Below are 22,208 nucleotides of genomic sequence, written 5' to 3' on the forward strand. Positions count from 1 at the left end.
ATCTCCATTAGAGCCTACTCATAAATGCAAATTCAAGTTTCTTTCATGAGTGGTGGTATTTCTGTCAGGCGTATGAGTGAGAATCAGGCATTCACGATTAAAGAACCTTTCCTACAGTTTTTAGAAGACCAAGTAATTTTTCATACTAATCCTTCATTCCTCCCCACGGTACCTTTGACATTTCACCTCAATGAGGAGGTCACTCTGACTTCTTTTTTTACAATCCGTTTTCGCCTGCAGAAAGAACCTTAAATTCTCTGCCATTAAGTGTTGTTTAAAGTTCTACTTGGAAGGGATAAAACCTTTCCGAAAGTCAAAACTATTGCACTTTTCTTTCTCCGCTCCGGGAAAAGGTCAAGCCTTAATGCGGGCTACTATTGCTCGCTGGGTATCGTCAATGATAGTCTTCTGTCATGCAGTTATTATGAATGGTTTATACTACATAATATTTTTCCAGATTTCGTACAATTTCAATGTCTTGTGTTTGACTAATAGTATTTAAGGTGGAGTCTCGTGGTGGATGGTTAACCTTCCCACCACCATTGTTCTTGGGATACTGCCAACTAGTCTGTTTCAAGAATGTGAATCTATAAAAGATACAATACTGGAGAAAAAGCAAGTTACTTACTTGTATGGTTCTCCAGTATTGATATCTTTTATAGGTTCACATGTGACCCTCCCTCCTCTACGTTAAGGATCACCTATTGTATAACTCTTTTACTCAATTTACACTTGTGCTCGAAATCTGAGGTATAGTGGCCCTGCAAAGGATTAGTACTCTAGGGTGTCTGCTCTAATTGGCTGAAGTTTGGGTGCATTAAATCAATGTGAATTTGCTACTTACTGCTATTGTTTTTTTCAATGGAGTTTAATGCTAATGCTTTAGCACTGCGTTTTTTATTACTGTTGGACTCCAACTATGATGGGGAAGATTCAAACATGTGAATCTATAAAAGATATCAATACTAGAGAACCACAGTGTACAGGTAAGTAACTTGTTTCATCTTGCTTTTAAAGCAAGTGGTTATACCAAGACCCCTAACATTTTTTAGTTGGCCGAAGACTAGGAAAAAAGAGGGTCCACCAGTAGTTCAATAAGGTAACTTCACGTTATATCTTGAAATGTCCCATTACATTTCATCTATGGTAAATAATGCTGTTGTGTAGGTTGTTGATAACATTGGTTTTGTTTTGCTCTGAAACATAAATATACAGTACATTGAATGGGTAAGTGGTCAGGAATTAAAACATTTTTGTTTCTTTTTTCATAGTTCATAAAACTTACTCGACCACTAGACTCCAGGTTGGAACATGTAGATTTTCGCATTCTCATTGAGCGTGTTTCTTCTGAAATCATCCTATGTATTTTTGCTTCTGCTGTTTTGGAAAGGCGGATTATTTTTCTTGCTGAAGAACTCAGGTATGTTTGAAAATATTACTTAATTTCTGTCATGTTAATGTTGTGAATGGCTCCCCAGCATATTTGTATAGGCAAATTCAATCCCAACATTATCACGGTTGTACCACCTGCCTCTTCAGAACTTTGTGTCACTTGAAAGTATATGAGAGACTGGAAGTTGCCCCTACTTCTTATCTGTTCCCAACCAGTGAGGTCCCTGAACCCTTGAAGTGGAGTTATTAACTGTTTATTAAACCATTGATGGGTAGATATGCCTAGATTGGAAGCAACAACGTGTCCCCGGTCTCTACTGTACATGTATGCTCGGAAATACCAGTTTTTGAAGCCTGGAGCAAACAAGGACCTGCTCTTACATCCGAGTTTTCTCTTGAGTCCACTGCACTATTTTCTTGAGCCGTTCTTACAATTTCTTTATTTCCTTTTTCTTTTTTAAACTTCGGCTACTAATGGTGCACCACTCCAACTTCAGTGGATGTTTACTTTGCTCAGTACAGTTCAGTGCAGCCAAATCTCAAAGGGACTAACCTTAGTACCTAGCAAACTATTTGCTATGCCATGCTCTAACATCCCCAAGCAACTTATTGTTTCTGAAGCACAGCAAGGATGCGGAGTCAATCAAATTGGACAAACCTGATTTATTCTTCACCAAAATACATTATTTGGTGCTATGTAATGTGAGTTGCACAATAGCAATCGCACCTCTGTGGTGAGCAAAGTTGTGAGCCCTCCTAACACCCTGACATCTTAGTAGCTAGTTCCATATACATATGACTAACTTTCAGGAATATAAAAATGCCTGATCTCATGATCATATTTACCTAGCATCCTGGTGACTTTTTTTGTTACAGGGAAAGCCCATACAGTCCCAGAACAGGGCAGCCACTCCCCAAGGGTTAACCAGGATCACACAAGCTGACTAGAATTGGTCTTCGCAATACCAAAGGGGATGATAGACGGAGCGCTTGAGCAAATCAAACACTCACCCCAAGTCAACTGATCTAGGTTTAATCCATCATTCTTTAGCTCCCTCCACCACCCCAGTTCAGACATGGCCATATGCAAATCAGTCTGACCCTGTGCCTCATGGGAACAGTCCAGCCTGAACTGCCAAGCCATTTCTTCCCTGGACCGGAAACAAGGATCCTGGGACTGGTTTCTGGCTAATCATCCGCCATCAGCCAGGCTAGCTTGAATCCAGTGGCAACGTGAGCAAGGGACCCACGCCTGGGCATACCCTGCCAACTTAGGGCGAACAAAGCGATACCAAAGGGGATGATGGATGGAGCGCTTGAGCAAATCAAACACTCGCCCCCATTCAACTGATCTGGGTTTAATCCATCATCATTCTTTAGCTCACTCCACCACCCCAGTTCAGACATGGCCATATGCAAATCAGTCTGACCCTGTGCCTCATGGGAACAGTCCAGCCTGAACTGCCAAGCCATTTCTTCCCTGGACCGGAAACAAGGATCCTGGGACTGGTTTCTGGCTAATTATCCGCCATCAGCCAGGCTAGCTTGAATCCAGTGGCAACGTGAGCAAAGGACCCACGTCTGGGCATATCCTGCCAACATAGGGCAGGGAATGCACTTATGCACACGCCCATGGGGGCGGGACTATAAGAACGATCGCAGGTGCAGGAAGTTTTGCAAAGCAGTGTTTGTCACCAAAAGCCTAGCCAGTGAACAGGGGGCAATCCAGAAACGCGTATGGCGAGAGGCAGAATCTGCGCTGAAAAACCGTACCTGTTTGTGTTGCAGCATGTCCAGCATTAAATGGTGAAGTCTGACATCGCGTGTGGTATTTTCAATTGTGGGAGCGTTGTCAGTTGGAATATATATATACACGCACACGCACATTAAATATGGGTTATACATGGAATAAACCATGTCTTTGATGGAAGATACCTTAAAATATCATTTTCATCTGGAGTTCTGGACTTTTTGGTTCCGTCCAGAGGTGTCAGGGAACAACACCCGAAGACCCCGGAGTTCCACCTGTCTTGGTGCACAAATAAACAGAAACACGGGCTTCTCGATGGTGGCGTCAAAGACCAAAGGTTTATTACTGCAGGGACACAGAAGTCACAGAAACTACACACGGGCAGATTCTAGGAGCCTGTTCAATTTGTACAAAGAGGGTTGCTCCTTATATACTAAAAATTGGGCTTCAGGAAAATTCTTCACATGTTAGTACATTCCCAAACCTTTGTGTCCTAAACAATAAATATTTGGCGTTGCACAGGAATCGTCGATAATATCTGATGTCAAACATTACGAAGAGGGGTTCCCACTAGTTCATCACAATCCCTTGTCAATATTGCATTCAAGAGCCGGACCGCCTCATCGTAAATTTCGTTACCTCCCCCTAATAAAGATTCAGAAAGAAAGGAACGGAGCCAGGTGTGGAAGATAGGAAAGTAGGATAAGGGATGTTTGTGGGTTGTAAATGGGCAAGGCTACCAGCTTTGGCCGCCTAATCATGATCAGGCCAACGGACACGAGAACCAGTATAGCAGGACTGGCCTCGGGCAGAAGAGGCAGCCTTTGTCGAGTCATGCAGCTACAGCGTGTTCTGTTCCAAGGTGCACGTGTCACTAGAAAGGTGAATCGCCGGCCAAGCCTACGTGTCCTTAATCGAAATGGAAAAATCAGAGGTTATTGCGTATGTGAGGGCAAGAAACACAAAATGGCTGCCATGATCTAAGATGGATGCCATGGGTAGATCGGAAATGTGTTTGTAACAGGAGTACTCTTGCTCGTAGCGTAGCGAAAACACCAGGATATGCTAAATGGATCATTTGCGGTTCGCTGGTACCAATATGATGTATTTCCGACAATATTGAAAACACGGGTTCAAATCGTCACGGAACCTCACATCCTGTGAAGCTTAGTAATTGCCTTCAGTTCCTAATGGACAATCTTTCCCCTCGTGCTTCCAAGCACTTAAAATTAACACATAGTTTCACTGGGTTTGCAGAATATCTAGCGCCATAAATTGTTGTCCATTGGATATCTTAAGAATCGTGACAATGTGCAATGGAGGTCATATCATGTGAGCAAAGAAGCTATGCAGCAAAAAAAAATCCAGCTAGCAATAATAAAACAGTAAAACGCAATACATGTGATTGCAGTTCCTAATTCAGCATGCTGCACTTTAAAGTGTAGCGTGATGGGCATCTGTGTCTCCAAAATATAATTTAATATAAAAGATCACGCAGTAATTAATTTGCCTGTCTTTCATCATTCTAAAGTGTTAAAATGCTTACTTCCAAAGTTATGTCTTTGAAACCTACAAAATCCTTCATTGGTCATGATAACCTCTATAATAAGATTTAACACTTTATGGGTATTTAATCTACCTTGATTTTTACTGTGAACTTGAGCGTATCAGAGGTTTTTGAGAAGCCCAGGTCAAAAGCTTCATGATTAGCCTCACATGCCTCTATCATCATTTCTAACTTAAAAAAAAATATGCCCTCAGGGAAGGAGAAAACAGGAGAGCCCCAACATCTGGCACCTTATTGTTGCTTTAGATGTGTTAGATGCCTCATATTCGATAAACAGGGCTTCAAAATACATGCATAGATTTTGTAGCACATATGTTGCGCCCGAGGATTAAAGACCACTTCCCCTGCATCCTTCTGTGTGAACGTATTGTTTTCAGTGGCTATTTTCTAAAATGTGAAAAAATGAACCACAGTACTTGCCTTTAACACATTTTTATCACAGACCTTCCCTATTTAGGAAAGATGTAATAAGTTACAGCTGGCTAGGTTGAGAATTTAAAGTCCACATCAGTTGGGATTTCATCCATGTGCATGATAACTGCCTATAGATGCTAGATTAAAGCAATATCTGTCACTGGTTCTCTTCAACCTCATAATAGCCTCCAGCTGTCCATGGAATTATTACAAACATCTTGAAGATCTGCATGGCATTTTTTGGCAAGATTATTGCACTGTTCTCCTCCATACTGCCTTCAAGAAATCATGTAGTGAAAATCATGTAGGGAAGGATGGAGACTATCCATCTACCTTGTCCTCTGTGAAGGGCACCGGTGGACACTCATGTGATGGATGCTTCTGAATCTGTAATTGGAGTCCATGGGAATGCATGTGTATCAATAGCCACTGGTACACCAAAGATGGAAGATTCCTTATGTTGAAGCATGTAGAAAGCTCACTCCCAATACAACAGTGGATTTCGTAGCTGCTATTGTGCACATTTTTCCGGTGCTGCACACTTAAGAAAAATAACAGTTTTTTTGTTATAGACACTAATACAGTTTTGAAGACTTGGAGACCGCACCCAATTCAATCCTCTCTTTACTAACCAACCCCCTGCGTATTATGCTAACAATTGTGGTTCATGCTCTTTTATTTTACTATTTGGATTGTGGGAATTCAATTTTGACTGGTGTTGCCAAATCCCACAAGGCCCTATTAAACTGCCCTGCATAGAGGAATACCAGGTCATAGTGGGGTCAAGAAATCAATTTTCTATCTTCCCCAATACTTCACTCTCTCATTTGACTTCCTGTAAAGGTCCCTTTACACAACTTTCTCACACGGATGCCCATATCTGTCAGCTATCATACTTGGATCCCACATTTATTATCTTAATAATGTGCTATGTTTCAGGTAGCTTACAAGACTTTGCTTAGAGCTTCATTATTTTAAAATGCAACATATTGATGTTCACTCTGTTCTTGGATTGTCTGTATGCATATGGTAAACCCTTAATGTCAACTTTCAAACTATGCCAGTCTATCTTCCTTCCAGGAAGAAAGTAAAAGATCATCCTTTGGTCTACCAGAGAGGGGTTCACTTGTTTCTCAGTGTGTATGTTATATATTCAGAGCTGTGGATTGAGTTTTTCCTCTAGGTTATTAGTTATTTTGAATTTAATTCTCCTTTAATGTGGCCAAGCTGTGGAATGCTCTCCCCTTCCACCTAAGGTCCAATCCAGACCTGACTTCTTTTCGTAAACAACTGAAAACGTTCCGGTTCAACAAGTAGGGCGTCCCCTCGGCCCTTATGCCTCTCCTAAATAGCACTCTCAGTCTCAGCGCTTGGACGCCTCAGGGCAGCTACGTGCGCTTTACAAAAATCATTTTCATTTCATTCATTTCAATTCATCAGCCATTGATTCATTGTACCAATCATTCGTTATGTATTGTGGCTTACTGTTCCACATGCATCTCCCCATTTCATTTGTGTAACAACGTTTGTATTATTAATTCCATGTGATGAGGTTGTTCAATAACCAGGCCAACCCAACAAGTCCTTAGACACAAGCTATTGGGTGAACAAAAAGTCAAATTTGAGTGTCCATGATTCCTCCAGTGTATCGGCATGACCTCCACAACATGCACACTCCATCCTCTTGTGGTTCACCATAAACAAAGTGAATAATACAGCTCAGAGGTGTTGTGTCAAGTGGCATGTATTTTTCCTGAGGAGACTCACGAGATTTCGAGTATGAGTCGAAATGTTGAGGCAGTTCAGGGATTGTCAAATGCTAATTCGTCCAAATACAGAAAACTGGATGCTAGACTTTGTATCCTTAAGGAAATTGGGGAATGTGAGAAATTGGGTTATTGATTGACTGGGTGTGGGCTCTGGTCAAGCAGCAGCCACAATCCCTTGGAGGGTGAGCCACAAAAAGTCACTAAATTAACTTGTACGTATCCCTGGGTATCTTGGCACAAAAAGTAGCCAGGCTGAACTTGGAGGCAAGGTGTAAAATATGTATACAGCACACAAACAGTAATAAAGTGAAAACACAACATTAGAAAAAATCCCAAACGAATTAAGAAAAATACTGTAAATTTTAATAAATTGTTTGACACCAAAACAACAAAAATCCAATCGGTACAACTGGAGTTATGAATTTTTAAAGTTTTAAGTGAAATCTATCACCTAAAAGATCAAAACGCCAGCGCCAACCGCATCAATCTAGTCATGTGACACCGAGTCAAAGTCGAAAGTTAAGGTCAACCGCGATGGAGTGTGGTTCGGATACAATAAGTGGTTTGGCTTTGGACTTGAAAAAACTTCAGAAGAAAAATTTCTGAGACGGTTGAGTTCTGCACGGTAGAGTGCTTACACTCCAAGCTGAACGCGCTAACAGCAGACAACCGCCGTATTCTGCCACACAAACAGCAAATAAAATTAAGAATTTACAACACCAGTATCCCAAAAGGGAGAACCGACAAAGTGCCGCCAAAACCACATCAACATGCTTACCTATGCCTAAATAATATGGCACAAACCTTTTCAACGGCAATATGACAAGATATCCTGCAAACACGAACAGTAGGAAAAATGATGTCTCAACTGATGTACACCAAAACCAAATTTATAAAAGTAAATGAGAAGAAAACTTAAAAAAGAAACTCGCCACCACCAACAAAATGCCTATCTCTCAACCCTCACCGGCTGAAAATGACACGCCCTTCCATGAACGCCATCAATATGCGTTTCAGGAGGGTAAAGTCATCGACATAGAAATAAGACTACCAGCCCAGAAGGGCGTCCAAGAAGATCGTAAATAATGGCAAAAAGCTTAACACAACTGAACGTCAAGCATGGAGGCAGGTCCAAATGAAAAACAGATCTAGCACAAAAGAAGCATGAAAAAACATGCATAACAAAAAGTGAATAATCTAACTACTGTGGGCACATAAAAATAATTATGTGAGTACACAAGACGACCAATAACAATGTTTTTGTTACCACAAACCATTATAAAACACAAAACAAACAAATAAAAATAAAAGTAAGGCATGTAAAGATAAAGTATTAAAGGGTAAAACATAATCTAATACATAAAAAAACTCTCTAAAGATGAAACAACCATGAAAGAATACAAATAATACAATTCGCCACCACATGAAATATAATACAGACATGAATTATAGAAAACATGCTAATTCAAATTTGTCATTAAGTCCTTTAGGAGACAATGTTTGCATGAACCAAATCCAGTATGACTCTCGCTGAGATAATACCCTGGACATGTTTGATCTAAATGGTTCTCAACAATTTCAAGCACCCCAAATCTAAGCTGTGCAATGGTGTGTTGTTCAGTGTACCAATGTTATGCTAGTGGCAAACTCATAGTCTTAGTCCTGATCTTGCTTTTATGTTCGGTGGTTGTAGTGCAGAGAATCCACTCCGTTTTGCCTACATAATATAAGTCACATGGACATCTGATGACATAAATCACATGATGACTATTACAATTGGCATTGAAATTTAAATAAATCTTCTTGCCTGTGCGAGGATGACATAAACTATTACCTGTGATGACATTGTTGTAATGTGAACAATTCATGCACTTAGACATTCCTTTGAAGGAAACTTTACTATTGTCTAAAGGCCTGTTTAACATTTCCTTAGGATTACAAGATCTTTTGTATGCAAACAACAGAGGACTACAGAACATCCCCTTAAAGTCAGGTTCAGATTGAAGTAAATCCCATCTTTGCAAAATGCTTTTTTTTTTTACAAGGTTAGAATTGGTGGAAAAAGTTGAAACAAACACTTCTCTAGCCAAAGAGAGAGACAATTTTTTTTTTCAGCAAGTCCTCACATTGTAAAACTAACGATCTGCTCTCGACCTGATCAACTACCTGTAGGGGGTAACCCCTGCTTAAAAATTTCTGCTTACAGTCATTAATAGTCTGCAGACCTAGCTCTTAATCCGAATTGATGCGTCTAATTCTCAAAAACTGAGAAAAAGGAAGGTGTTGCTTCAACGGCCATGGATGAAATCTTTGGTACAATAAAGCATTCTTTCGGTCAGTGGGATTTCTTAAAAACAGTGGTCTCGTGGTGGCACCAGACCGTCTCAGCAAGACATCCAAAAAAGCTATGCACCGTGACTCTATCTGAGATGTAAATTGAATTCGAGGGTTAATAGCATTCAGCTTCACAATCTGTGCTTCTAGTTCACTCCGTGGCCCATGCCAGATGATGAGTATATAATCTATGAAACGTATGTATGCAAATTTCAACATGAAAATGTTGGCATAGCTGAAGGCTCCTGAAAAGCCCATAGATGTACCATTGGCCTGGAAAAAAACTGATCTTTCCATTGAAAATAACTGTGAAACAAACACAAATGAAGGATTTCAAGAAGAAATACCTTGTTTGCCCTCATATTTTCCTGTCTCAACAAAGCCCATTCAATGGCTTCAATGCCTTCAGTATGGGGAATGGATGTGTATAAAGGACCAACGTCTATAATACACAACCAAGTTTGTCCAGTCTCAGGGATGGTAATTATCTGTAAAATGTTAAGCAAATGAGTGGTATCTTGTAAGTATAATGGACTAGCTTGAACAATCGGTTGCAGAAAAACATCAAGGTAGTGACCTAATGGATCATGCAAAGATCAACACCCAGATACTATGGGTCTCAGTGGCGGGTCATCTTTGGGAGCATGTAAAGGCCCGGTCCACGGGAGAAAAAGAGTAAACAAATATTCTTTTGTTTTAGTACTGAGCCACTTCATATCAACCGCATGTGCAAGAATAGAGTCCAACAAAGCTAAAAAAGCATTTGTTGGATCTTCCTTTAATGTTAAATAAGTAGAAGAATCCTGTAACATCAAGCCTATTTTGTTCTCGTAATGAGTACGGTCCATCACAACCAGAGCGTCACCCTTGTCTGCTTTAGTGAAATGTAAAGGGTTATTCAGTTGTAAAGATTTCAATGCAAATCTTTCTCTTGTAGATAATTGTGCCTGCGATTACACTAGGTAGTTTGGCTAAATCTTGTTTAACCAGACACTCAAATAGATCAATGGTTTTATGTGAAACAGGAGGAACAAAAGAGCTCTTAGGTTTAAATTCAAGATAGTTCTCATCCTGTGTGGATGCAGATTCAAAAGATGTAGTGGAGAAGAAGTATCATAACCGTAATCTTCTGGTGAATTTATACAAAGCAATCTGAGAATCAAGACTTTTATATTGGTATGTAGGTACAAATGAACTTCCCTTATTTAACACCGCAATCTGATTATCAGTCCGTTTCTTGGAGGAAATATTAACCACTAATGTTTCTTTGTGCGGCGTGTCGCCCTTTTCTAAAAGTGGCATTTTCTAAATTGTAATGAAAAATTTGACTATACCATTAAAGCGGGTTTATCATTACAATTTCGTAGGTACCAAACATGAAATATCTACTACCTCTCAATTAGGAATTACAGTTTATGAAATGTAATAGGGAATCCGCATGTTAATCTGTGGGAGTGGTAGGCCTCACAGTAGGGAAAAGCAAATTTGGGTGTTCATCACTACCAGGACATGTAAAACTTAAAAGTACATATCCAACCTTTTAATTACACAGAACTCTGCCCTATAGGCTACATAGGGATTACCTTAGGGGTGCCTTATAAGGCTTGGAAAGGGGGTTTAACTGCCAAGTCAACATGGCAGTGTGGCACTACATTCATGCTGCAATAGCAGGCCTGGGGAATGTTTTGGAGGACTGCTTAAGTGTGGGGCACAATTAGTGCTGGAGGCCCGCTGGTAGTTTTTAATTTAATTTAAAGGCCCTGGGTATATGGTATACCACTCTACACTGGACTTTTGAGTAAACTAAATATGCCAGTCAGATGTATGTTATGTTATGTTAAAAATGTAATAGAGCGCAACAGCTGCCCCAGCTAAGAGGCGTCCCCGCGCTAAGCAGCAAGAAAATAGCACGCACCGAAGCACAGTAGGCCTACAAGGGAGGAAACAGAAATGTTTTAATGGCTTTCCTAAAGTGAAGATAATTGGTAAGCCCTCGATTGTGGGCCGGCAAAGAGTTCCACAGGATGGCGGCTCTATTACGAAAAGAGCGCCCGCTGGCATGGACTCTTCTCCCCCGGGGATCACTACCAGACATTGTCCTATGGATCGAAGTGATCATGTGGGAATATAATGTAAAAGAAGATCAGTCCGAATTTGTGGGGATGCCAGTTTCAAAATTGTAATGGCTATACACATGCCTTAAACTCAATTTGCCTGGCCACAGGCAGCCAGTGTAGGTGACGAATGGCACTAGTCACTGCTCAAGTTCTACGCAGGCCTAAAAGAGATTTTGCGGCCGCATTCTGGACTCTCTGTAGCCTCTGTATTTCAGAAGTATTAGCTACCAGATATAACTAGCAAGCATAATAGAGCCTAGACAAAATCAAGGCCTGAATAATGATCTGCCTAGTCGTGGCATCGAAGAAGGCCAGGATGGGTTTGTTGCGTGGGCTCAAACCCATCCTGGCCTTCTTCGATGCATGTTCCCGCCACCTTTTTTGTCTGAATCTGAAAATTGAGTGAGGTGTTCATCCAGACCCCCAGGTTCTTCACTACAGGCTAAGGGACGTGAGACGTACCTAAACTCTTGGGCCACTGCAGCTCGCTCCAACAATTCTGGTTCCCTCCCACCAACAGCACTTTTGAATTGTTGGTATTCAGTTGGAGACAGTTGACGGTCATCCACTCAGCAACTGCCGAGAGGTCACCCTGAAATTTCCTGGTGTCCTGCTCGGGGTCACTCGAGAGAGCCACCACCAACTGAGTATCTTCGGCATAAGAGACCATGGTCAGCCCTCTGCTCCTGGCTACCTGCCACAGGTTGACACATAAAGATTGAAGAGCAGAGGGCTCAGGGACGAGCCTTGTGGGACCCCTTTACCTATATGAAAAGTACCAGAAGCAAAAGGGGGGGCAACTACCTGAAACGTCCTGTCAGCGAGGAAGGAGGACAGCCACTTAAGTGCTGAGCCAGTGACTCCAGCCTTTGACAGATGATTCAGCAAAATGACGTGAGACACCGTGTCAAACGCGGCACTGAGATCCAAAAGTATCAGTGCCGACATCTGCCCCGCGTGTAATTCTTCCACAGATGTTCAGTCATGGCCAGAAGTGCTGACTCGGTGCTGTGGCCGGGCCGAAACCCATTTTGAGAAGGGTTGAGCCTATGATTTACAGTAAGATATTCTGTGAGAAGGGAATTGATGTAGGCCTCTGTGATCTTCGCAGTCCAGGGTAACAGGGAAATGGGTCGAAAACTTTAGTTTTTTGTGGGGTCTAAAGAAGGTTTCTTGAGCAGCGGTATCAGCCTAGCCTGCTCCATGCCCTGGGCACGACCGCTGCGCTCAAGGACCCATTAATCACCAGTTCCATAGGAATTATTATGATAGTTAGAATTTTTGGGAATTGGTCAGGTTTCATAGGGTCAGCAGGAGAGCCTGACTTCACCTTGGAACAAAGTGTCAGTAAAACCTCTTGAGTGATGGGGGAAAAACCTCAAGGATACCATCAATGGGGTCGCGGGATGTCTCGGGTGGCCTAAATTAACCATAGGAAAGCTTTTATAAATGTCCTCAACCTTCCTGACAAAGAAATTTGCCAGTTCATTATATTGCAAGTCAGAGGTGATCACCGAGCCTGCAGCGTCCTTCTGTGTTTTAAGCTCCGTGGCTATAGAAAAAATACTCTTATCCGGATTAGAACTCCTGCTAATCTGCTCACCGTAGAATGCGGCACACTCAACATGGAGAGCCCCGTGGTATCGCTTAACAGCGGCACAGTAAAGATCCTTGGATGTAGGATCAAAATTCCGTCTCCAAGTTCTCTCCAGCTTCTTATAGGTCTTACGTAAGACAGCTACTTTAGCGTTATACCAAGAATTAGATTTAGTATGGTGATTCATGGATAGCTTAACAGGAATGAGGCCAGTCAAACCATGTTTTGGACAGTGAGCATAAGCCCTTTAGCACTCGTTAGCAGCAACAAAAACAAATTCAGTAAAAGGAGGAGGAGAAAGGCAAAATGTTTGGTGGTGACCCTGCATAAAGAGCCAGGTCCAACAGCAGACATCCCTTATCTTTATAAATGTATCATATTCCATTGTCACATGGCCCGCCATCACTGCTGACATTAATCACTGCTACGAAACCACGGCCACCATGAATTCCATTCACTTGGGGGCTCCTTCTAACCCCTGCCCCCACCACACCTTTGCAGAAGGACTCCTACTAATCAGCAAAGCACTAACACCCATCCTCAACAGCTTACCTATTTTCTCGGACACTTAGAAAAAGGCCACCATCACTCCTCTGCAGAAAAAAACATCTGCTTACCTGGTGTCGCTGGCCAACTACAGACCTATCTCCCTCCAACCATGCCTGACCAAAGTCTTAGAGAAGCTTATCAACTGACACCTCAGCAACCACCAGGTCCTTTACACCACTTAGTCCAGCTTCAGGTCCAGTCACAATGCAAAAACAGCCGCCATAGACAGCATCCACATGATCGTAGACAGAGGAGATACGACGGCCCTCATTCTCATGAACCTTTCTGCAGCTTTGGACACAGTCTTTCACCCCCTCCTCATCAGATGCCTACACAAGATTGGTATCCAAGGACTCGCTCTCACTGTATCTGCTCTTTCTCAACAGCTAGAACAGAAGCTGTCAGCCTGGTAACTTATTCCTTGGAAGCCAAAAAACGAATCTGTGGAGTGCCTCAAAGGTCGTTCCTCAGCCCCCTGCTCTTAAACACATATACGAACCCTCTGGCCAACATTATTTGAGCACACTCCATCAACATTCTCTCCTATGCCGAACACACACAGTTCATACTCTCCCTCTCGAGCTTGTTCCCCAACACTAGAAACAAATTCCTCACCTGCATAACCGATGTTGCAAACTGGATGGAAGCCAGCTGTCTCACACTTAATACTGACAGAAGTAGTGATCTTTGGCAAGAACACCTCATAATGGGACTCCAGCTGTTGGCCAGCAAAACTAAGATCCACACACAGTACTCAGAAGGAACCTCAGGATCATCATTGAGAGCAAATTGGACAAATCACTACAACCTGCTTCAACACACTAATAACGCTGAAGATATACAAATGGCTCCTATACAACACCAGAAAAAAACGTGTCACTCATGCCCTTGTCACCAGCAGAAACACACTCGATGCTGGTATCACCAAGTAACTCATGAAAAGACTACAAACCAGCCAGAACCTGGTAGCCAGACTCATCCTTAACCTCCCACACTGAGCTTATATCACACACCCCTAAGGGAGCTTCACTGGCTGCCTACACACCAGCGTGAACAGTTCGAACTCCTCACACCCACATTCAAGGCATTCCACAAATTAAGCCCCACAGACCTGAATAGTTGCATTTTCTTTCGCCAATCACACAGATACCTGGGGGGTGCTAGAGGGCGCACGGCGAGATGGCCGCATAGCTGTGAGGCTCTGCCTGACCGAGCCACAATCCGACAAATATCTGCTGCATCACGCTATTTCTGGACCTGCTAAGAATCGGAGCCGCTTTCTACTCTCCTGCTAATACTAATAACAATCAGGGCTGGCTCTAATCAGTAAGTCTGAGCCTAAAACTTAAACAACAGGAGAGAATTGCCAGTACTGATACTCAATTTGGCTCAAAATTGTAGTCAAAGTACAGACCACAGTTCAATACTTTGATATGCTATTCAATAGCTATTTATTAAGAAATAATTTGATTGTACACATATTAGAATTAGTGTAACAGTTCAAACAATGTTGGATAATAACAATGAAAATATGCTGTGATTCGAAACGCGTAGGCCGTTGGGTCAGCTGATTGCATTTTGGTGTTAATTTGTTTTGCATCTGGATGTTTATACACTGAAATTTTGATGATTATGTGCAATACCTTATGATTTATACTGAATTTGTTCACAGTGTATTGTTTAGAATACCAGGGATTGCTTTGGATCTTATAGCAGACTCTGTACTTCACCTACTGGTTTATTGACCCTCCAGAGTGTGTGAGGTACCCAGGTTGAATGTTTGAATGTAAGTGTTTTGATTGTGGTATGTCTGATGAGTAATGAGTGATGGTATGGATGAGGTTTTATTCCATTAGTCGTGTCCGTATTTTCATTGTTTGCATCGGCGGTGCATGGCTCTTGGTCCCGCATCGACCTCTGGCTCGTATCGGAGGAGGTCTGTTCCTGGACAACGGGTGTGTTACATGCAGCCCGCTCCTTATCAGATCATTCTCCGGTGTTACTTGAGATAAAGATTCCGGAGGGCCAATTACCATCTTTTGCCTGGAGGCTGCAACCCTCGGAGCTTAAGGACCCTGTTTTTAAACAGACCATAGCGGAGGCGATTAGGATTTATTTTATAGAGAATAAGGGCACTGTAGAAAGCGCTGGAGTTCTTTGGGGGGTCTTCAAGGTCACCATCCGCGTGCCTGTATCGGGGCTCAGTCGGGGGTTCTGAGGGACATTCGGCGTAGAATTAGGAAGCTGGCTACGGACATCTCTCATTTCGAGCGCGCGTATGACCTGGACCCTTCGGCGTCCAAGCTAGCAGAAATACGTGAACTAGTCACGGAACATGACTAGGACCTCTGCGACATTGTTCTAAAGTTTTACACCGATTTATATGCAGCTAGAGACTCTCCCTCCGCTGAAGAGACACATGACTATCTTGATGATGTGGCGCTGGGATGGCTGCCCAATGGGCACCGGGAATACCTAGTGCAGCCCTTTGATGAGGAAGATGTGAAAGAGGCCATCATATCCCTGCCTACCTGCAAGGCGGCGGGTCCAGATGGCTTGCCGAGCGAGTTCTATAAAGCATATGCAGCAGCTTTAGCCCCACGGCTACTAACAGTTTACGCAGAGGCTTACGAAACCGGAGCCCTGCCACCCTCCCTCCGAGAGGCCCTCCTTGTCATTTTGCTAAAACCAGATAAGCCTCCCAATCAATGTGGGTCGTACCGACCACTTTCAATAATTAATATTGATACGAAGATCCTCGCAAAGATGATCGCTATAAGACTCCAGCCCTTAATACCCCTGTTGGTCCTACCGGACCAAACAGGTTTTGTGATGGAACGCTCCACAACACATAATTTATGCACGCTGTTTTCCACACTACACTACTTTGAACCCGACTTCCAAGCGGTAGCTGTGCTGCTAGACGTAGCAAAATCTTTTGACTCCGTCCACTGGTCCAACGTGTTCACTGTACTGAGTAGAATGGGATTCCCCCCCTTCTTCACACAGTGGCTTAAGGTACTATATAACTGGCCGGTTGCACTGGTGCGCGTCAACGGCCAGGTGTCATCTTTATTTACTATCGAGCGAGGCACCCGGCAGGGTTGTCCCTTGTCACCTATGTTTTTCTCCTTGGCACTAGAGCCACTGGCATGTAAGCTAGGCCAGAAGCATTCGGCCACTGCATTGCGATTTAGGCAGCGCCCACTGATCGTCTCCTTATATGCGGACGATATGCTGCTTTACATCTGAGAGCCATCAGTGTTTCTGTCCCCGCTACTCAGGGAATATGTCCAGTTTGAAAGATTTTCTGGACTCTGAATTAACTGGTCCAAAACTATGGTCTTTCCACTCACGAAGTACCCTAAGGAGGTTGAACTCGATTTTCCATTGTCCTGGACCTCTGATCCCGTAAAATACCTGGGAGTATGGGTGCATCAAGACCCCACAGTGGTGGTCTCTGAGAATTATGGGCGTACAATTACCCGCATATCTGAACAGGCTGAGCGGTGGTCCCACCTCCCCCTCTCATTGGCGGATAGAATAGCAATCATAAAAATGGTCTTTTTACCTAAGCGGCTATGTTTTCTTGTTAATATACCCATACGACTCAACATAGTACTGTTCTGCACCCCGCAACCAGCTCTTTTAACATTCGTGTGGGGATGGAAGCATCCTCGATGCCGATGGGATCACTTAGTGCAACCATTTGACAGGGGGGGCTTTGAGGCTCCGGACTTAAGGTTATATTATTTATGTGGGCAGGCTCATTTTGCGCACTACTGGCATTTCCCGAAGCGTTTTCAGCCACATGTGGCTATAGAAGCGGATGCAGGGCTGCCTTTCCGGCAGCAGGCGATGGTCCTGTCGGGCGGCTCTGGTGGGCCGAGAATAGAGATAAACCCTCCACAGTGCACGTCTTGGGCTTGGCGTGCGCTGGCAGCCAGGGCTCAGCTGCCCTACCTGTATGCCACACTGTTACCTCTTGCATCCCACCCGGAGATATCAGTGGCGCGTGAACCCAATGCCTGGCACCTGGGGCAGCCAACCAACTTGCTAGGTCCCATTTTTTGTAGTAGGACTGGTGTGATGTATGTGCTGTGCCAAAAGTGAAAGTGTATAAGGTTACATTTTGCATTGCTCGCCACAAACTGCACCAATGCACACATTCTGTTCCATTGGGCATCCCCAAGTTGTACCCCTTAATCATCCTTCCACCCCTCCCGGGCAGGGAACGGAACACACAAACAATCTGCTGTCATGGTTTTGTATAAGAGGGAGTACATGGCGACATCCACACAACTCCAACAGGCCACAGAAAGCGAGTGACGTAACAGGGACATTGGGAATGTAGGCCATTTTTCCCGGGATTATGGCTGTAATATTGGCATATTTCAAGAACTGGCCCGACCCCACATTGAAGCTTTCCTGTACCGCCTCAAAGACAATAGACATCTCCTAGCCACCCTCTCTCCAGGCTGAGACAACGACTGACTTCTTTAGCACTCTAAAAGCTGGAAGGTCCCAAAAGACTAACTCCCTGACAAGTGGGCCCTACCCAGGACCAACCTGACAGCTTGTTCCTTAAAGGAAGACATTGTGTCTGATAAGGTTCGGGATCGGCTTTACATCCCGATCCCTCCCGCATAAGGAGTTGAGGCTGGGACGAGCACTTCACTGTGTCCCCTATTTGTGATTTCTCCCAAGTGCCTTCCTCCACTAACCAGTCCACAGCATGCAGGATTTGGGAGGCCAGGTAATATTGTTCTAGGTTAAGCTCCTCCAACCTCCCTCCTCCAGTGGTTGAAACAAATGGTTTCTCACTATCCTGCTTGTTCCTCAGCCCATATCAGTGAGGTTAGGAGGGAATGCAACCTTTGAAACACCACGCATGGTAGAGTATCGAATTAATTTCGGATAGAATATGGGCATTGTGGTATGAACACCATCTTTGATATGTCCACCCGGCCCTAGAGTGAAAATGGGAGTGATTCCAAAACTGCACAGATCAGTGAAGGCCCTCCGTGACTTTTCCAATATTATATTATAAGTTCTTCTGCGGTGTGTGGGCCAACACCACTCCCAATTACCAGAATTTATCCATCTCCCTCCAAAGGGGCACAGGCAGCAGGATGGCTGGATCTCAGGCAGCTAGGGATCCCGCAGGAAGCACCACTGATTTCCAACGATTGAGTTTAAGACCCGACAGCTCCTCAAAGGCAGCCAAGTGAGTCAACCGGATGGAAAGTGATCACTGAGAAGTTGAAAAATAGAAGAGCATGTCATCGGCATACAAAGACACCAGGTGAGAATGATCCCCTACCTTAACTCCCCATGCAGCCATGTCTGGAAAGATCTGGACTGCCCGAGGTTCCTATGCAATCACAAAACGAGGGGTAACAATAATAATAATAATAATAATACAGAGTTTTATAAAGCGCGAACAGCTACCTCACGAGGAGGTGTCCCGGCGCTATAGCAACAGTGTTGTGCCCGTTTAGGTAGAAGAGCTGGAGTCTAACGTGGTGCCTAGCGTGGTTGGGCAAACAGCCAGGTTTTCAGTAATCGCTTAAAACATGCTTCGGATGGAGCCTGTTGGAGAGCAGGGGGTAGCGAATTCCATAGTATCGCCACATTGGCCGAGAAGGAGCGTCCACCTAACCTGGCTCTTTTTGCTCTAGGGGCTGTAATGCGAACACTGTTGTTGGATCTAAGGGACCGGGCTTGGGTGTATCTTGGTAGTCTAGCTTTCAGGTAATTTGGGCAGTTGCCGAACAGAGATCTAAAAGCCAGGGTGAGTGCTTTAAATTTTATTCTGCTTGCCAGATGGACAGCCCTGGCGTGTGCCTCTGCCCGCCTCCCATGCTTCAGAGCATAGCTTACCCCCTAGTAACCTGGCCTTGAGTCACATATACAAAAGGCAAACCCAGGATCGAAAGTGTACACCGAACCCCATCACCTCCAACAACCATCTAAGGTTCTTCCAGTTAACTGTGTTGAAAGCTTTGGCTAGGTCAGTGGAGACAACCTCCAATTCCTCTTCTTTACCCTTCACTTCATGAAGGACATGCATTAGGCGCCAAACTTTCATAGAGGTACTACGACTGGTTATTAAACCACATAGATTGCTATGGATAAATAGCATAATCACTGGACTCGCACAGAGAGCAAGTGCTTTGCAAAGTACCCTAGTGTCCTTGTTAATCATTCTAAGCAGCCTATAGAAAGACATGTCCAAAGCCACCAAGCCGGGCTTCAGCATCATAGAAATGCAGCCTTCCCGCATAGACAGAAGGAGCACCCCAGACCTCCTAGCCTCCAGATATACCTCCAGTAAGCGCTGGGTAAGAAAAGGTGCAAAAGTCTGGTAAAACTCATCAGGAAAGCCATTGCTGCCCGATGTCATCCCTCCAGGCAGTTGCCCTAAGGCTGTACGGATTTCCTCCAAGGTGAGATCAGCAATTCACGAACAGCAACATCCTCTGAAAGGTATCAGTGTGCTCCGGTGCGGATGGGGTTGGGTTATGGTACACCTCTTCCACATGAGATTTAAAGGAATCCGCAATTCCCCTGAATGTGAACCTCCTGACCCTGAGGGACTGGAGGGGGGCGGGGGAGGTTGGCCCCCGCCAAAAAATCCAGGACAATACCACCCAGAGCTGTCTCCTCCCTATGTAGAAGTGAATTATATGATTTTAGAGTGTATTTCTTGAGCGTATCCATTACCTCAGAGACCCTTCCTGAGCTAGTAATTCCTACCTCTGTCCCTACTCCCCAGTTGGTGGCATGCACTGGGCACATGCTAGCTCATCCTCGCTCTAAAGAAGTTCGGTTTGCAGTGTTTTCTGTATCCCACAAGAAAGGCCTTTACAACATCCCTGGCTTTCATAGTTTCCTACTTAATTGACCACTACTATATTGTGGACAAGTTGAGTTTGAAGAAATGTGTCAATGCACTTGCCAGAATGTCCCTGCTGTCGGGATCCTGAAGGATCTCGGGTGATAACCTACAGGTTGACAGTCTGTGGGGTCCCTTCCTCCCCCCCCCCCCCTCAATTTCACAATAAACAGGGCAGGATCGAACAAGTAGCAGGACAGACGCTGCGAGGACACTGTAACCCAGGGAGGTGGTTAACAAATACAGTCAAGTCTGCTGTGGTACTGTGTGTCTGGAAGTAGTAGGTACATTCCTTAGAAAGTGGATGAAAGGCCCTCCAAATGTCACAAAGTCCCAAATGATCAGTGACCTCTTGAAGCAGGGAAGTCATTTTAGGTTTAGTGTAATGATGTGAGGGGTGCCTCTCTAAGGTACCATCCATTATGCAATTGAAGTTCCCTGCCCACAGAACCCATTAGCCTAAGGCCGGTTCCATGTAAGGATTAAAAGATCCTAACTTAATCATTATACGATAAAGTGTGACAGGCATTCCTCCCCCTCCCCTGTGACATGATGGTAACAAAAACATTTAAAAACAGAACCCATAACTACAAATCCCCCCTACCCAGAACAAGTAGGAGCAAACCACAACTGCATACAAGCCCACAAAGTTCGATGCATAAGGACGCACTGCATCGCTACCCCACCTCACCCCAGAACCAACACAAGATCCAGAGATCCCCAACCTCCCTTCTATAGCGAAAGTCTTGCACCCACAGACACACACCAGGTAGTAAACAACATTCCTTTCAGAACACAGCCATCCAAGGCCAGCACTCACCTATATTGCATCCGGACTCCACCAAAGTGTGAGCTTGACGCCATATAAGAATCATCAGCTACAAAAGTGGGTTGACATAGGCACATATGATTTTTCAGAGAATATGATGATCGTTATCCCCCTCCACAGTCCATTGACCAGGGGTAGCTGCAGTCTAATCCCCTCGCCCTTTACATAGGATAGTAGACAGCTAGGTTACCCCCGCCCCCTGCGATCAGGAACAAAAGCAAAGAGTCATAAGGGCATGAACAATGTCACTAAATTGAGAGGGAGCATCCGATGTTCCACCATGTGGCATGGCTCCACTCATTAGCATCTCTGGCAGTCGCTGGGTCCCCACCTTAGCAGCATCCATGATCCCATCGTCCCAGACCACAATGTGGTCAGTGCCTCAAACCCCAGGTGTGGAAGGAGTCTGTTTCTTTCTGGGCATCCGCCGGGCCTACATCCGACATGTCCAGCCACTTCGGGCCACTCAAAGAAGTGTAACCTCCCTGATGCAATGACACAGGGTTTAGCCGGATAAATAAGCATGTACCGGAGGTTCATGGTGCGCAATATATTTTTTACCTCCAGGAAAGGCTGCCTGTACTTTAGGAATATAATCAGGGGAAATAACAATGTTGCAGTTTTCAGACTGCCATATGGGCGCATCTCTGACAGCCCTCAGGATTGCGTTCTTGTCCCTGTAACTCAATACCATAGCGATGAAAGCCCTTGGAGATGCACCTGGTGGAGGGACAGGTACCAGAGTCATGTGCACCTTTTCGATAACCAAGAAATCTGACAAATATTTGGGACATAAAGTGTGCCTTACTCAATGGTCCAGGAAGCACCCAGCTAACGGGCCCTTCTCCCTCTCAGGGAAGGCCAACAGGCACATGTTGTTCCTTCACAAGCCGCCCACCACAACCTGGACTCAGTGTTTCAAGATGTTGGAGATGACCTGCAACTTTGAGACCTGTTGTTTAAGTTGCCGTACCTCCGACAGCAGAGTAGTG

At 44.2% G+C, this 22,208-nt stretch overlaps 1 protein-coding gene across 2 annotated transcripts in view; it reads left to right on the top strand.

Moving 5' to 3' along the window:
• Window positions 1-22,208, top strand: part of DENND2D (DENN domain containing 2D) — a 637,596-nt gene that overhangs the window by 366,582 nt on the left and 248,806 nt on the right. For both annotated transcript variants that reach the window (XR_015295991.1, XM_086923088.1), the window contains exon 7: window positions 1,272-1,420. Coding sequence is in view for 1 of the 2 variants with exons in the window: in XM_086923088.1 (XP_086779214.1) it covers window positions 1,272-1,420 (149 nt within the window). In the remaining variant the exon portion in view is untranslated. The remainder of the gene's footprint in view (window positions 1-1,271; window positions 1,421-22,208) is intronic.

This window comes from Lissotriton vulgaris, chromosome 5, assembly GCF_964263255.1.
Source record: "Lissotriton vulgaris chromosome 5, aLisVul1.2, whole genome shotgun sequence".
Lineage (NCBI taxonomy): Eukaryota > Metazoa > Chordata > Amphibia > Caudata > Salamandridae > Lissotriton > Lissotriton vulgaris.